The 18,061-nt window shown below is 34.4% G+C and overlaps 1 protein-coding gene and 1 non-coding gene across 3 annotated transcripts; both read right to left on the reverse strand.

The window, feature by feature from the left end:
- Positions 1-6,293: 6,293 nt before the first annotated feature.
- Positions 6,294-15,369, reverse strand: LOC132304545 (eukaryotic translation initiation factor-like). 2 transcript variants are annotated; one of them, XM_059802280.1, is made up of 9 exons: positions 14,988-15,369; positions 12,519-12,590; positions 12,168-12,260; positions 11,735-11,950; positions 9,049-9,146; positions 8,693-8,780; positions 8,252-8,602; positions 7,911-8,153; positions 6,294-7,729 (listed from the first exon to the last, which is right to left on the reverse strand). In XM_059802280.1, the coding sequence occupies exons 1-9, from the start codon at positions 15,120-15,122 to the stop codon at positions 6,680-6,682; spliced, it is 2,346 nt and encodes a 781-aa protein (XP_059658263.1). In that variant the 5' UTR covers positions 15,123-15,369; the 3' UTR covers positions 6,294-6,679. The 2 variants fall into 2 exon arrangements, with proteins under 2 accessions (XP_059658263.1, XP_059658262.1); XM_059802279.1 differs by having other exon boundaries at positions 11,735-11,956.
- LOC132305979 (small nucleolar RNA snoR103) lies at positions 13,936-14,039 on the reverse strand. The gene has a single exon (XR_009481778.1). It is a non-coding gene; the product is annotated as a small nucleolar RNA snoR103 (small nucleolar RNA).
- Positions 15,370-18,061: the final 2,692 nt, after the last annotated feature.

An 18,061-nucleotide genomic window follows, 5' to 3' on the forward strand; every position in this document is an offset into this window, starting at 1 on the left:
ATAGTTGAGTGATTAAAAGGCTAATCTTATTATTCTATTATTTATATAATATAAAATATAAAAATATATGTATGTATACAATTTATAAAAGGATTAATTACACGGACGTCCTCTATGGTTTGTCATAGTTACAGAGATCTTCCTTGTGGTTTGAGAAATTACTCAAACCTTTTCTGAAAAATAAATATTGTTACACAGACCTCCCTTTGTAATGGTCAACACGAGTCAATGATAGATTATTGATATCATGTACTGAGTACCCTCATCTTCTCCGCTACATGTACATGTGTGTGTAAAATGTATATATTATATACATGGGTTTCTTCTATTCAATTAGACATGCTCTGCAATTCTCAGGAAAGGAAAAACATCATGTTATTATTGTATGTGTAAACTTTGGACTTCCAAATAAGAGGAAACACAATGCAAACACGATCTGGAGCTTCTTCTCTCTTACTCTGTTTAAACAACATTAACTTCACCAAAAACCTATCCAGTTCTAGATTTGAACCCAATTTTCAACTCCCGGTAGAAGCCCATTCCCGTCTCAATCAGTACCTAATCCCAAAAATGCGGCAATATGTGTCTTTATCTTCTCCTGCACAAACTGTAACGCACACCACACCACACCACCAACTCACAACAAAACTAGAGTGAGAGAATGGAACCATACTGTACGTGTATACATATATATACCTACTATATACCTACTATATATATATATATATAAACACACATATACGTCTTATGCATTAAATATTTCAATAAACTAACCCGATCTAACTTTTGACCTTTTTGGTACAAATATTCAACACCCTATTTAAAGAAAATTAAAAACAAATTCAAAAATAAAAGTTATCTTCAATAAACTAACCAATGCTTTGTTCAATCACCATTATGTTAACTACCGTGGGAAGGTGAGTTCACTGTGTTAGAGTGTTTCTCAAGTTCATCATGATACTTTATTTGAGGTGGAGAAATCTTCAGTTGAGGTAGAGCTATGAAGAGCTTGAGGTAGTGCTCTGAATAGAACCTTGTTCGAGGTGGAGTCTAAGTTACATGTTTGAACTAGTTAAAGAACTTTGAACCAGTTCAATTAGAGTGACGAGTTGGACTTTGACTACTGCCTTAGTTGAACCAGTTCAAGTGAAGCAGTGAGTTGCAACACTTTAGGACAACAAAGTTGAACTAGTTCAAGTGTTATAGAACAGGTTCAACTCCCTTGGGAAGCTACGTGATTTGTTTTCCTTATTGGTTTTAGAAGCCAGAAGACTTAGGGAAAAAGGCTGAAGATTTGGGAAAGAAATTATATCTGTTATTTTAGAGTTAAAGATAGATATGGTAACTCCTTGTAGGCAAGTTGATCCTTATCTAACAAGGAATTGGGTTTGAATACTCTATAAATCGAGATGGGTGTGAGGGGTTTAGAGAGAGAGATAAGAGAGAAAAGATGTAAAGGGTTTAAGGGTGAGTGTTGTGAGGAGAGGAGTGAGTATGTGTAATTCACGAGTGTATACATGTACCATCATAAGAGATAATGAGTGAGCGAGTGAGGTTTTGACATGTAGTTGTATATTTTCTTCCTTGATTCATAATAGTGAAATCTCTCTCTCCCAATGACGTAACCCTAGAGTTGGGTGAACTATGTAAAATATTATATTGTGCGTAGATGTGTGTGATTGTTATCTCCATATATGTTTATGTTGATGTGATGTGATGATACTTCCGCTGTGTGTGATGAAGGAGGGATTTAACTCTCAACAATAGCCAACCGTTGAGTGGGTTAGTGGGAGTTAATTTTTCCCCTACATATTATTCCTCGTATCATTTATGTTCTCTGTACTTGCACTTAGGTTTGTAAAGACTATTATTAATGATCATTAAGAATGGTTCATGGCGCAAACACTCCAAGATCGTCCACCAATGCAAAGCCCTTCTCGAGTGAATCATTTCCCCAGAAAAGCCACATCTCACTCCCACTTCACCGGACCAATCAAAAGGTAACCCTTCATCCCTCCCCGATGTCCTCCACAACCGACGATGCCACTGAATTTTCCCTTGCCGACGCTTGTGGTTTCGAAAATCTCAAAATTGCCAAACCTGGTCTTAATTGTATTTAGAAATTGATCGCTCATGGACTCCTCCACGGTAAATCGAACATGAGGCGAAACTACTGGCGAAGCTTATAGAATCAATATGTTAGTGTAAAGATTTGGGCGAACGAGGGAGTTAAATTGTAGGTTTCGAGGACGTTGTTGTCGGCGGTAACATTGGTGTCGCTGCGAATTGTTGGGTCTATCGTTTTGGTCACAATATATATCAATCGCTCTATATATATTTATACATACATATAGTTCAGTCATTTACCAGAGCAACTTGAGGGCATTTCAATAAAGTAGGCATGTCCCTTAATCCATTTGACGGTCCATCACTAAGAAGGGAAGTTTGTATAGGAATGGTTCATTTTTTAGGAAAGTCCGTGTAATTTCTAAAACCTTATGGGAGGTCCCTATATTTATGGCAAACCAAAAGGGTGGTCTTTGTAATTAACCTTTTATAAAATGATTCGATTCGGTTTGGTCTTATGGAACCTCAAACCATAACCGAACCTTTCATAAACGGATCAATGTTCTTAGAACTAGAGATAAACAGAACCGTGAAAAAATCGAACTATACCTACCAATCTGGTTTGGTCCAGTTTGATTTATCAGTTCAACTGATTTTTTGTACACCCCTGTGTTCAATGAAGTACATTCGAGATAATATTGGTTCAATCGTGAAGTTGGTGTTTGAAGGTGATTTGTGGTCTCCTTTGAAGATGGTTAATTTGGATGTCGATCGTTTCTAGGAATTTGTGGAAATGAAAAGGAGTTGCAAGAAAATTAACGTGGGTTCTCATAGTTGTTTGTCCCCAATTTCTTAGTCTCCTCCGATGGTAGGAGCTGTTAAGTGCAATATGGATGCTTGTTTCTCTCATTCGACGCTTATGGGAGGTGGGGGAGCTATTTTCCGAGATTCTCATGGTTTCATTATCAATGTTGTGGTGTTTAAGCCTTTTCCCGTTCTACGTCTTTGTAAGCTGAAGCTGGTTGCTTTCGAAAGCGTGGAGTGAGCTTTAAGCTTTCATTTCACCTCAATGTGGTTCGAAAGCGATGCAAAGATTATGGTTGAGGCCTTGGGGGTGAAGCAAGATTGTCCTACTGAGATCTTCTCTATTGTGTTTGATATCCAATGTGATTTGAAGGGCTTCTCTTGGGCTAGGGTCTCTCATGTTCGTCAAAAAGGAAATGGCGTCGCTCATGCTTTGGCGTCTCTTTTGCGCAGTTCTCTAGCTTCGGATGTTGTTCTTGATCACACCGCCGTGGATAATTTGTGTTTGGCTAAGGACCGTAATGTTAGCAATTGGTAGTTGTTGTCTTGTTTGCTAGGGGGAGAAAAAAAAAAAAGTAATAATGATTACTTCTTCCCCTGGGCTAACTCGGACAATATTTTTCCTTTTTATGGAGGTGTGTGGACAATGGAATACATTCAAAGACATTGATGCAATTGTGAATTTGTTGTACATCTAACCCTTCTTAAACCCCAACATTAATAATGGTTGGTGGCACCAAAATTTCTTCCAAATGTCAAATAAAAGTTGGAGGTAGGACCAACTTTGGTGCCACAAAACAAAGTCATTATTTATCATAAATAAAAAATTATTTATGGCTCTTCAGCCCAGGCTCAATGATTTAGAATGGCATTCCTTGCCTCTTAAGTTGATTGAGGCTTTGAGTTATGATCGCCCTTCTTCTTCTTAGTCTCTGTTTCCTTGGACTTCTGAAAATATATATATATATTTATCATAATGATGCAAAGATCCAGCTAAATAACTAACGGGTCTGTGACCTAACGGTATCAACCACTTACTTTCCAAAAGGAAGTCAAGGGTTTCAAATTTCAGAAAAGACATGTATGTGTAAATACCGAGATCTAACTAAACACGGGATGACACAAACCTTGCAATTATTCACATGATGAGACTACTATTTCATATAGTTAAAAATAAATAAATAAATAAAAAGACTACTGTTTTATAAAATTTTAAGTACGTAAAATTTTTCTACATTTAAGGACAACTCTTGTTCATGTCCTCTCATATTCTCATTAATGTAAGCATAGTCTTCATCACCGTTAGTCTTCGTCGTTGTACGAACATCTCTATCCATTGATAAAAGTAGGCAGATGTCCAAACCAAAACTTACATCAATTTATGACACGTATCATAGAAGTCCAAAATACCTTGACCTTCACAAACATGTGTGTGTGTGTATATATATATATGTATATATATATATATGGCATTCACAATCAAGTTGGCAATCTATTACATCTACTTAACAGTTAATTTGTTTGGAAGCCGTTACATTCTTGCATATCAATACTTGATTTTGGATCTTTCACGCAATAATAGTAGAATAATTTTGGGGCATGGTTGAATACCATTGAATTGAAATGATAACTCGCAAATATATATATATATATATATATATATATATATGACATTTAAGGTGGCATTATGACTGGCCCAGGTAGGGTTCAACGGCCTTATATAGAAACAATGAACTTCTATACACAATATATATATATATATGTGTGTGTGTGTGTGCGCACACACATTATAGGATAAGAGCGAGCTAGTCAAAATATAATGATAGACTACCTCATTCCCTTGAAAGCCATCACCTAGATATGGTTATTTTAAGATGGGAGATGTTCTCTCTCTCTGGTGAAAGAAATTTGAATCCTAATTCATTGAACCCAAATAGGAGTACCAAAAAAAAAAACAGTATAATATATAATAAATAAATAAGTAAGGGTGGGGAGATCTTGTAAGAAATCTTTGAGTTGTCCACTATATATATAAAACTAATAATACATGTGTTTGTGTGTGTGCGTAATATGAATCTATATATGTGCTGATTGTGGAAGCAAATTGATCCATCTAGATCCCACCAACAAATGATAGCCATCTACCATATGATATGATATGATATGGATTACCTAATTAATTATTAGTGTAACATACGTACATATATACCATGCGTAGGTTGTAATGTACTCAATTAATCCATTTTGCTCTACCTTTCAGAGGTATCAAGGAAGGTTTGATTATATAGGTAGCCCTAGCTAGTCTGGCAAAATCTCATACAAATCCCCCATTCCATTCGGCCTAAACAAGTTTCCCAATAAACTACACATGCAAATGAGCTGTTATGGTCATCATAACTCATGATTTAGATACCTCAGATCTTATGTTTTTCAAACCAAATCAAATCTTATATATATATATTATCCCCAACTACGGATCCCATACCCGTCCCCAGAAACAGTGTGTAAAATTAAAAGATTAAGCACTCTTCTACTACCTCCCATTCCTCTCCCTTTTTGAATCAAACATAAAATCATATAAAACTACTCATTCTTCTCCTTTCCTCTCCTCTCCTTTCTCTCCGAGTCCCCTGGTCTGTAAACACGTTTTAGCATCGACTCGGAAGGGATCAAAGACAACTTAAAACAACAAAAATGAGGAAGGTAAACAAGCTTAAATAGGATTATAATTAACAGCTCTTCGCACAAGATCAATCATGTTACATGTACATACTAGAGCTCCAAATTTGGAGGCGCATGAACCAAGCAAGCCACAAAATGTCATCAAAGAGTTTTGAGGTAGCAAAGCCGGCCATGGCCATTGCCGTGCAGATCAAGGAACTGCAACATGGATGTCCTTCACAGTTGACCTACAGAAGACCCTTCTTAGGAGAGTATTCAATGTTTCCACAGCGATGCTACTTTTGGTAGCAAGGTAACATTCAAGATCATATCTGTTCCAATTTGAAACTCGTTCCGCTCCGTTTTCAATACCGAAGTGCAGAATATATACCACCAAACACACAATTGTCACATACGGAGTAGTTTTCTTCTATATACCAAAATCATCTTGTTCAACGGAGAAACCAGTTTTAACCATATTGACATGCAGAGAGTACCCAACATGACAGAGTAAGACTAATAACTCCTATGAGGTATCTATAGATCAGAATACCTTGTCCTTGATTCCCCTCAAGGACGTGGCTCTTCACAATCTTAGTCCTACTTTGAGTGCCAGTTAATTAAAGCTGCAAAAGCCACTCGGGCTGGACTCCAAACAGACGATAGTGTGTGGATTAAAAGCTATAGAAGAAGATTTCTAATATAATGGTGTAACATTACATTATATTTAAGCAAACAAACACAAAATGGAAACACCACCAAGAAGTGAAAATAGAATGATGGTGTACCAATAGGATAGCATAAAAATTAAACAATACACGTGAATTCAAAATTTAATGTAACAACTGGATTATGTAAAGGAGCCTTTTCACCTTAAAATTCCCGGGAAAATATTAGCCTGAACACGAGACGAGATACCGATGGCATTTTGTTAAATCCTCATAAACAAATCCATAAAAGATCTCGAAAAATATACAACTCAATAAAATTATAGACCGCTATCAGGTTCTCTGATCACAAATTGTAACGGAAGAAAAATTGGATGGGAAGTATGAAAGGAAAAGATAACCACCATTGTTTGAGCTCTCCCAGTTGCAGAACATGAAGACCAGTTTCAATGATAGACTGGGGCAACATTCCCCTTGAATCAAGAGAGCAAAGTTTTACAAGTCTGGATATCAGCTCCATGTGCTGCCAAAACCCCTTGTGCGGAGGGGCTAGAATTGATGCTCGTCATAGCAGCATCAAAAATAGCTGTTCGGAACCTATCATCTTCCACTTTCTTCAAAACTTCTGTCACCACCTTAAAGTCCACACCCCCAACCAAGATCAATTTTCCAATTACCTCACCAAAGTTATTCGGTGCTTTTGGCAAATCAATCCCAATATCATCTAACATCGACCCATAGAGAAGACATCCAGTACCTATATCTCTGGCTGTCAAAACTTTTTTATTCAACAGGAACTCCAGAAGTTTTGTAACCGGTTCTACATTAGGTGGGATCTTTTCCAGTGCTAGGGCAATGGCTTCCTTGGCGACCTCAGGGTGATAAGACGGAGAATTCAGCTCCTCTACACATTGCAATGCTTCATCGAGAATCCGAACGCCAAAATACTCCTCCAGAAGGGAAATAGTTTTTCTTCGAAGATCTGCAGGGTTCAATTTTGTCGCAGCAGCCTGCGGCTTATCAGGAGGACTTGCAAGTGGTGCAGGAGCAACAGACGGTGCAGGAGCAACAGACTTGGGGTTTTCATTTATGGGTTCAACTCCTGAAACAAAGCCAGAAGGTTTTTTAAGAGGTCCACCACTTCCCTGCAACAAAGCACTGGTCTTTCCAGTTATGAAACCACCACTGCCTTGGGGTAACAATTTTGAATTGAGGGGTGTAGATTTGCCAATCAAAGGTGACTGGAGATGTCTAGCAGATTGACTACGACCTGAACCATCAGCCCTCGCCACTGATCGAGGTCTAGGAACCTCCCAATTGTCAGTATCAAGTCCTGGCATCCCAGGCATCTTCCTCATACCAGGCATACCAGGCATCATTCCCCCAGAGCCAGGAAAGCCACCAGCAGGCACAGTACCCCCAAGTGCCCCCATGTTACGACCATTTCTCATGTTTGCAGTTGCACCCGGACGTAAACCCAGATTTTTCTCTGCTTCTGAATGGATTTCGGTGATGGTCTTCGCTTTCACCTGCCAAAACAAAGGTCAAAATAAAGCTTATGCAATCATTTTCAGTTCTTCAAATACATGAAACATAAAACCACCAGACAACAGGACAAAGAAAACCCCAATCACAATGTATATAGAAGTAGCTGGAAGAGATGAGGAGGAAATAACAGTAGTAGTAATAGATGAGACATGGAAAGTAAACCTCTTCGCGTCTAGGGACCCAGTTGTTGGCCCGCAGCTCAAGAACATCACGGACCATAAACCTTAACCGTGGTGCGAGTTGGGTGTTTGCTGTCAATTCCTTTAGCCTGCTGAAATAAACATCATTGACTCGCCGAGATTTTGGGCTCTCATCTAGCTGCTTACCAATAGTATTAAAGAATTGACATATTGCCTCCACATTTTCCTCATCTGGGCAAGATTTAGGATCAGGTCCCAGAAGCTCCTATATGACAAAATCAGTGGATTTAGGCCACTTCAAAGAATCAATCTAACAGCACGATAGAAAAGCTAATGGGCCAAGTCACTGAACTCAAATCTTACCTGAACAATGTGGTGGACAATCTTTTCAGGTACCATCTTTTGCTTAAGAAGTTCTCCAATAAGACGGATGTTTCCAAGCGTTCTCAGTTTGACCATTCTTTCTTTATCCCTGCGTTCCAATTCTTGACCAGGGGCAATCATCTGCCTAATTTCTGCCCTCAGATTGTCAGCACCTTCAAATGCCTCCTGGCAATTATTCAGGAGAATTCGCTTAAACGTAATTTCTTTCCCACCAGGTTCATCAGATGGAAAAGGAGGAAGCTTCTCGTTCAGGTCAGAGCAAAGAAGAGCATACATGGGACAAAATGTTGGCTCCAGCACAGCTTTCTCAAAAATCAGTGAGATCACACCCTGCAGTTACAAAAAGGGACTCCCATTTTATTTGTACAAAAATCACTAAAAATTCAAATTTCAGTTTATACAGATCTTTAAGATATGAACCTTCAAAATATCAGGTGTTGTGATTCCAGAATCGATCAGTTGGCCCTTGAGAACATCAAACTTCTCTGGGGTCAATTTGTTCAGTATACTGCACAGAGACTAGAATGGTTACCACAAGTAGAGATTCAATACAGAAGTGCTCTTCCCAGCAAACACCACCAGAAAAACACACAAAAAAGAAAATCCTTAGTTGATTGAAAGTTAAATTTTTATTGGAATTCTGTTGGCTTTGTCACATTTTCAAGATGACGAATCAACGATAATGAATCAACGGTAATGCAAGAAAATGAGGTAGATTTTCTAATTGAAAAGGAAAAACACACCACCATTAAAGGAATTCAGGATCAACTAATTACCCTTTCACAGTCTTCAAGACACGTTCATTCTCAGATAAATTCCCTCTCCGTACTGACCATGGCACTTCAGCCTTGATAAGAACACGGGCAGGTCCCACCTGGTTTTCACACAAAGTTAAACTGATGACAAGAAGAAACCAAACATATAGAAAAAGGGGCTTCAACCACTAAAAGAGGACAAAAATAATAATAATAACAAAAGAAAGAAAAAATCAAACCAAGAAAAAAAAAATTTTTCTTCAATAGCTTTATAACTGCAGTCACACCATAAACCTCAGAATCCACTCTGTACACATCGTTTACATTAAACAAAGAAAATTGAACTCAGAACTAAAATATAGAACCCATTTAAAGCCACTAGTAAGAACAAGCCACCACACATAACTCACAGATGGGATTTATGAGATAAAATTGAGAAAATCCTAAAATAGAAGCAATCATCCTCGATCCTTTGACAGAAAATAAAATTTAAGTATTATCTAAGATTCAATTACCCGTTTAAAATAAACTAATGCCAATGTCGCAAACAATATAGCAAGCAAGTTCTAAAAGCTAAAATGGGAAGATAAACATATATAATAGTCTTCATAAAGTTCGTACTGAAATAGACTAAGACAGGACCTAGGAAGCATCGACACTCCTCTAGAATGCATCGACACTCCTCTAGAATGCACTCGGGTATCAAACACGTGTCTAACACATACACACATGGGACATGGCAAGGACTTGTTCGGAACACTTTCAGGATACGGCAAGAGTAATTTTGCAATTTTTTTTTTTTAAGAAAAGAGTTCCAATGTAATTTTAAAACATATATTATGAGTTAATAGAAAAATATATATAATGTTTTAGAATCAAGACCAATCCAAATGTAAACTTGAAAGTTGAAACGAATTATTAAGTTCATGTTAATGTAGAGAAAAGAACAGAAATATTTTTTTAGTATCTATATAAAAATAATAATAATAAATAAATAAATAATTGATAAGTTATTATATATAATACTATATTATTTTATTATCAAATCAATGTCATGTACATGTCCTATTCTTTTGAAATTTGACTTATTGCTGTGTTTGTACCGTGTCTATTTACGTGATTCATAGGCAATAACTGATCTAATATTTAACTGATGTGTGGTTGAAAAATCTTGTATGAATATAATTGACTACAACTGAAGTGCAAACAATTATCGCTAAATTGACTGTTGTTAAAAATATTCTAGATATTGACAACAGTTCTATTTAATAACGACGACGACTTACAATTACTGAATGTTGTTTCTTGTGTTAAATGGACTTTAAAAAATCACTAAAACTCTTTTCTTTTCTTTTTTAATTAAGCTATTTCATATAAAGTTGTATATTGATGCATATTGAGCCTTACGTGCAAGGTAGAAAAAAAATTTCACTGCTGCGATAACCAATCCCGTTAAAATGCCGATACTGGTTCAATTCTGTTACACCACATCTGTGATTGCCAATCTTGCCTATTATGCAACTTTTCAATAATAAATATACTTTTTACAATATTAATGAATAAAATAAACTCAATTATGAAATAAATAAAATTCATGCCATATATAGCATGTGAGAATTTAAAAAACATAAAATAAATAAATTTGAAAAAGAATATGGTTTTGTCTACATATGCAATAAATTACTTTTTACATATTATTTTTTCTCTTATTTTATTTTTTTGATAAGTATTTTTTCTCTTATTTTATTAAGCACGGAAACAAGGATAGCATTTGGTATGTAGAACTTCAATTTCTTCCTCCACGGGATCACCATTGGGTCTTACCACAATACTTCGGTAGCATTTCATCCTCCAACTCACCTGTTCTCTTGCTCTTTTTTTATTCTTCCATTATCTCTCTAATTAAATCTTGAGGAGTTAAACCCTAAATCATCATAGCCATGGGTGTCAAGGGTTTGAATATGGTACATTTCTTCTTCCGCTCTATCATGTATCAGGATTTATTTCTTTTTTATCTTTTTTTTTTTTTTTAGTTCACTTTCCATATTGAGCAATTGCATCTAAGTGAAGGATTGCTGTCAACCAAGTCTTCTTTTTACGTGCGCGTGGGTGGGTGGGTTTTGGGTGGGGGGGTGGGGCTGGTGTGTGGAGAGTTTAAACCAAGATCTAAATGAACTTTTGCCTCCTGTTTCTTTTTGTCCGAAAGTAATTTTTTTACCCAAGCCTAGACTGAGCTTGGTCAAACTGTTCAGAGCCAATCTACAAAGGTTAATCAACCTCATCTTAAACTGAAGATGGCACGGAACATATTTGAAAGTTGAAACTAACAGCGACGAGCTTGAACAGTTCATTTGCAATCATAATCAAAACATTCAAACCAATAGAATCTTTTCACTGCTTTTTGGAATCTAGCATACGTAGAAGTACCAAATTATAATTTAAAAAATAAAAACAAAAGACATAAAAGAAAAAAGAGGAAATGGCTATGCCTTAAGACGTAACCCTAATAAAATAAAAATCAACCACTTAATTATTGCACACATGTGGCTTTTTCATTCCTCCATTATTATTATTATCTTTTTTAAGTGTATGTGTGGTTTTTAAGAGGGGAGAGATTCGCTAAAGTAAATGGATAAATACACCAACAGGTGAATATAAAGCAAACTTCAAACAGAAACTTCTGAATGATTCAATAAGATGATATTACCCCTGTATTTGAAGAGATTTGAGCCCCTGCAAACTGAGAGTTCAGATGGTCCAGACGGAGGTTTGCTTCATGAGGTCTGGATTCGAATCTACCAGAGAATTCCTGATTTTCTCGAAGAGCTTCCCATGATCTCTCCTCTCCAGATGCAGGCAAATGTGCAGACCGACCACGCCAATCACGATTGTCTGGCTCAAAATGACGACTTTGGGATTGAGACTGCAGCTAAAAATAAGTTAGGAAGTAAATATACCACTTCAAAAGAATTTAAAAGATAAGATAGGGATAATATAGGCAAAAATTACTGAAACTCACCACAGGACATGTTTCACAATAGCAATCATAATTGAGTACAAAACAACCAATACAAAAAATTTTCTAGTCAAATAAAAACCATAATAGCAGATGAAATAAGAACAGCAGATTATCAGCTTACATTGCCATCTCCATGAACCCAGCTTTTATCTTCACCGAACTCGGCCTCAATAACTTGTCTGATCTTTAAAATATCCTCGGATACATCAGCAACCTATAATAGAAGATGCAGACATGGGAAAAGCATGTATAACTATATAAGATACAAATGATTACAAATAATAATCATATGCAATGAAGGATTATTAAGAAAGACAAGAAAAAAATATTGACAATTGGTCTCCATCCTGCTTTCTGAACAACAGAAATAGTATCACCCAGCAAAAAAACTGCCATTTTCACTGTTAATTCATCAGTGTAACCAATTTTAAGAATGAAACTGAATAATAGGAGCATCAATTATAAGAAGTACCTCCCTAAGTTGCAACAGCTGGTCTCGTGTATACTGAATGCACTCACGACCTTCAAACCGCAAGTCCCCCACCTATTGCAGCATGGCAGTGTAAAGCGTCAAAACATAAAATGCATACCCTCAGTGGTTTAATTATATATTAATATATTGCAAGATACTAAGAAAAAAATAAGACATCACTTATAATTTATATCCTACCAAATCATCCTGGAACTTAGAAAAAATAAATACAAAGTCAGAAGTTGTTTGATTCCTACTGCTTGTTCACTCGCAACACAGAAGGTAGGGTTAGAACAACCACCACCACCAGGCCTTTTCCCAATTATTTGGGGTCGACTACATGAATCCCATGTTTCCATTCCGCTCTTTTTAAGTCCATAACCTAATCAATCCACATGCTATCAAATCTTTCTTTACTAACTCAAGCTATTTTGTTCAATCCATGTTCATCTAGTTTCACTATTTGCCTGACATCTAAATTATATATAATAGTAAATGCATGTTTGAAATGGAAAAGTGCTATATACGCAGGACTTGCCTTGTTCTTATTTAACCTTTGTAACTACTCATTGAATTTTTTGAGGAAGTCCTTTTCTGCACCAGAAAGGTACAAGGCAGAATAATTTTGATGGTATTGGAGTTTTTTTTTTTCAAGGTATTGGACTTTTAACCCATGTAATAGGAGACATGTGTTTACTTGCTATTCATGCCTCATGTGCTGTAGCCTGGATGCATTTACATCACCAATATCCACGGATATTGGCCCTCTTTTCTTATATAATCCAGGCTGTTATGAACTGTTAGTTCTTGATTTTTTGTGGGTTCGTGGGAGAAATTATATATCCTTGGAGCTTCTAATGTTTTTGTGGATAGCTTGTGGGTGTAGCTTTTGGTTTTTCTTTAGTATTTGGGATGCACTCCCCTTGGCTTTGAGTGTTCTTCAATGAAATATTACTTATCAAAAAAAAATAATGTTACACAACTTCTACATTTTTTTAAGTGGTTTTTAATGAAAAAAACAGCCGTCTTTGGGAGGGGAAAAAAACAGATTTTCAAACCTAAAAGAAAGTTTTTATTGTGGATAACATTAACGTAAGAAAACACGCTTAAGGTATTTATAATTTCATCAGCATCACATCCAGGAATGCGATAGTCCTCGACATTATGATGTTCAATTAGAACATCTCTCCATCCGACTAAAATTGAGAGATACATACTTGAAAATGTTCTCGAAACTCTCACCAAGAATAGACGTCTATTTTTTGCTTGAACCGACTGAAACCTTGTAACTAGCAAACATGCTTCAAATCATACTTAAGAATGAATGACAAACCGAGTCAACATTAAAAAATACAGACATAATATGTCGTCTCCTTCTGTATTTCTTCACAATTGAATCATCAATTATATAGGATCTAAATATATGTAGGTCCTTTATGGGCAACCCATACTCACTAGATGCCCACCTAAAGCCCACATATTGCTTTTTGTCCATATTTACAGCAAGTACACGTATTTAAGTGCCCCACCAAGAATTAGGACAATCATATGCAATCTACAATTTTACAAATATATATATACATACATCTGTGTGTGCACTACCATCCAATTAATTTTATATCAGTTGTCTAAAAGATTGAACTTGGTAGAATTATGATAAACATTGAAATAAGCCTTTACAATAACTGTACATTCAGGAGAGAAAAAAAAGATACAATATATGTGCAATTTTCATATACACACATGCACGATCGAACTAATTTAATTCGCATTATTTAAAAATGCTATATTTTGTGGAGTTATGAGTGTGGCATAAAGCGTACAGAACTTCTCTACCCTTAAAACAGAGCAAAACATAATAAAAGATTCATTTTCTTAATCTTCTTTTCTATTTGATACATGGTCTCTAATTTTAGGTTGATTTTTATCTTATTTATAATTTTTTTTTTTTAAAAACACCAAACCTAATCTCTCCAAAAATTGTCTCGATTCTTTTTTTACCATTACAGAAAGAATCATGGTTTAAAAATGCAATCCATAATGTATAAGAAAATCATGTCAGCATTGAAACATCCACAATTTACATGATTAAAAATAAATAATCAACAGAAAGCTTAAGAAATTAAATCCCAAGCATACAATACTATTAACAATTTGACATAAGGTGTCACAACAGGACAAAATCTAATTTAATCTAATATAGTTAAAAATAATCATCTGCGGTTGCAATATGCAATTCAAAATCACAAAGTACAATTCAATCCAAACACGAAATAAATAAAATATATATATATATTAGCAAGTAAGATTGTTTAAAAATATATATAATCCATATCAGTTACTCCGTACAATTTAATTCAAACAAGATTGAAAAATAAACGGCAAAGGACCCAAAAAATAGAAAGTTTGAATCTTCGAAAATAATAAGGTATGGAAAGAAAATAGCTTAGGTTTTTGTTTTGCACGGACCTTGAAACCCCCATGGGAGCGCAGAGGCAATGAATCAGACGAAGGAGTGAAACCAAGACCGAAAGCGAATCTGCTGCCTCGGGTACCAGCAACGCCACCTGGTCTCAAGCTTATCACCGTATGATCTTCCGGCATAACGCAATATTTCACGGAGAGAGATAATCGGCGGCCGTCGGATCGGCAGAAAAAACAGGAAGATAATATATATATATATATATATATAAGATGGAGGATTCGGGAATTATGAAGAGAAAAAGGGGATCGAAGATTTGGATCCTTTTTTGCGTTTACGGAGAGGAGAGGAGAGGAGAGAGAGCCTTTTGTTTCTCTCTATCTCTCTTCGCAGGCTGCAAAGAGAAGAGAGAGGTGCACAACAAAGGGAGAAACCCTTTTATATTAACATTCATCCAGCACTCGTATGCTATGTATATGTGCGTGTGCGTGTGCGTGTGCGTGTGCGTGTGCAATTATACATACGTGTGTGCGTATACAATTATACATAAGTGTGTGCGTATACGTATAATGTATCTTGTACCTATTTACTCTTTTACCTGATAAGTTTTTAAATTTACATACTTGCATCACCAAAGAAATTTTTAACATGCTCCAAATATTTTGAAATAAAAAATAAAAAAATCACTTTTTCTCAAAATTTTATTTTTGAACGCGCTAAAAAAAAAAAAAAACTAAGCGTAGGTACCAATCGTTTTCTAAGATAACCATATTGATTAGTATATTAGTTGCTTAAGTTACCTAGGATCAAACAACCAGGCATGTGACATGGTGGTATATGATTGTCATTCTTTTCATTCAGAAATATTGGACTTTAAATATTTTTAAGAATACTGTGGTAATTATTTTGTTCTTATGGAAAAATATTTATGACTAAATTAAAACACTAAATGTACAACAACTATTTAATAGATGTCCCAAAAATCAAAATAAGAATATAAATATTTGAGGAATTTAAATTGTTGGTTGAAACAGTAATATGTATGTTGGACATTTATATGTACACGTGTCCTCAAGTTCCATCGCGTGTTGATTATATGAAGAGGTTTAATATTTTTTAAAATTTTTATCCCAGCAAATTAGGGGGATTTAGACACAGTCACACTTATTCTAAAAATTAGACGCTCTATTAACTAAGTCACTGGGTAACATCCATGTGTAATTTATAATGCATTACTTTTATAATATATATTCATGTTTAATTTGTAGTGTGTTACTTTTATAATATATTATTATATGGAAGCATATCCGCACTCTACTTTTGCCTTTTTTCTCTCAAAGAAAATAAAAAGAAGATACATAAACTCGTTAATGCATCCTTTTTATTTTAAAATACCATAACTACCCTTTATCCTATAAATTTAACTCTCTTTTTTTTTACTTTTTTTGTTTTTTAATTTTATTTTATTTTTGTCCTCTCAAGATAGGTAATTTATCTAACAGATATAACTTATTTTTTTTATCCTTTTTTGTTTTTTCTTAGATAACAAGGGTACAATTTATTATATTCTGTTTTTTGGTTCGTGTCAAAACATATAGTTTATTCACCATAGATAACTCTTCTTTTGGGGGTTTTATTTTATTTTATTGTTTGGTTCCCTTTTTTTTTTGTTTTTTTTTTTTTTTTTTTGTAATGTTGTCAAAAGAGATAATTCATTCAACAGCTGTAATTTTTTTATTTTTTAGGTCCTGCCATAGCACATAATTTATTTATATTTTTTTTGTTGGCCGGCCGAAAGAAACAAAAAATAAACATTAAACATTAGAGAGAAAGTGAGGGAGATCAACCATATGTGTAAGGGTATTTGTGTAATTCAAAAGAAAAAAATCATTAATTTGTGAAGTTAAGGTTATCAATATCTTTAAAAAATAAAAATAAAAAAATAAGAGTGGAGATTTAAAAAAAAGTGGAGTGTGAATACAGTCTCCTAAATGTGAAGGGTTTAGTGGACTTTGCTTTATTTGGAACTAAATTTTTTCTTCGGATATGAAAATAAAAGGGAACTAAATTGTAATTAAAGTGATATTCTATTTGCATGTTTGAGAAATAATTTAAAAGAAAATAAATTTTGTACCATTTTAGAATAAAATACACTTAGATTATGAAAGAGGTACGTTACACACGTAGAATGAGAGACGTGAAAGTAGTTTGTAAAGGGATAATTTTGATAAGTTAGAAGAAAAATTTGAGAAATAAGTAGTTATTTTTCAAATTCTTTCAAATTTTCTAGAATTTGTGGACAAACTTACAATATTTCCTTAAAATCCCTTTTAAGTACATTCCCTTTCAAAATCCCATCATTCCCAAATAAGTGAAATTCTACTTGAAATTCAATTACTATAAATCTCGTGCCAAGTATTTCTTATGACTAGTGTTGGATATGTGAGAAGCAAAAACTCAATATGGACATCTACTTGAGTCAATTTAGTAAAATTGATCAATGTAAAAGCACAACAAATTGATTTTAGGAGTGTTTGCTAAAACCGTTTTATATTAAGCATGCACAAAATTATTCAGGTAAAGTGAAAAAATCCTCCAAACTATGTTTAAATTTGCAAATAACCTTTTGAAGTATTTTTTTTGTACAATACCTCCTAAATTATCACATTTTATTGAAAAATGCTCCCATGCCTAGGCTATTTTTCATTAAATAATCATACTGCCATTTCTTATTGAATCACACATAATCTATTTTTCTTATTAAAATAAATTATGAAAAAAATCTATACTAATTTGATGACATATTCTCTTTTAAATTTGCTTAAATTTACCTTTAATTTTTACAATTAATTGTTTAAATAAAAATATTAAGTAGAAATGTTTTTAAAAATTATAATTAATTTCTTAAATTTTCAAGAATATATTGCATGAAAAAGACAATAATTTTTATTTAAGTAATTTATTAAATATTCATGAATATATTTTATGAAAAGGGTTTTTTTTACGATAAAAAAGTTTAAACCGAGTATAATAAGATTTATTACAAATAATAAAGTTTTAATTAATAAGTTAATTATCTTAGAAAATTAAAGTTACAACTCTATTTATTTACTTTTTCATT

Source organism: Cornus florida, unplaced genomic scaffold, assembly GCF_030987335.1.
Source record: "Cornus florida cultivar Cherokee Brave unplaced genomic scaffold, ASM3098733v1 CherokeeBrave_3.0.0_Hap2_Chr04, whole genome shotgun sequence".
NCBI lineage: Eukaryota > Viridiplantae > Streptophyta > Magnoliopsida > Cornales > Cornaceae > Cornus > Cornus florida.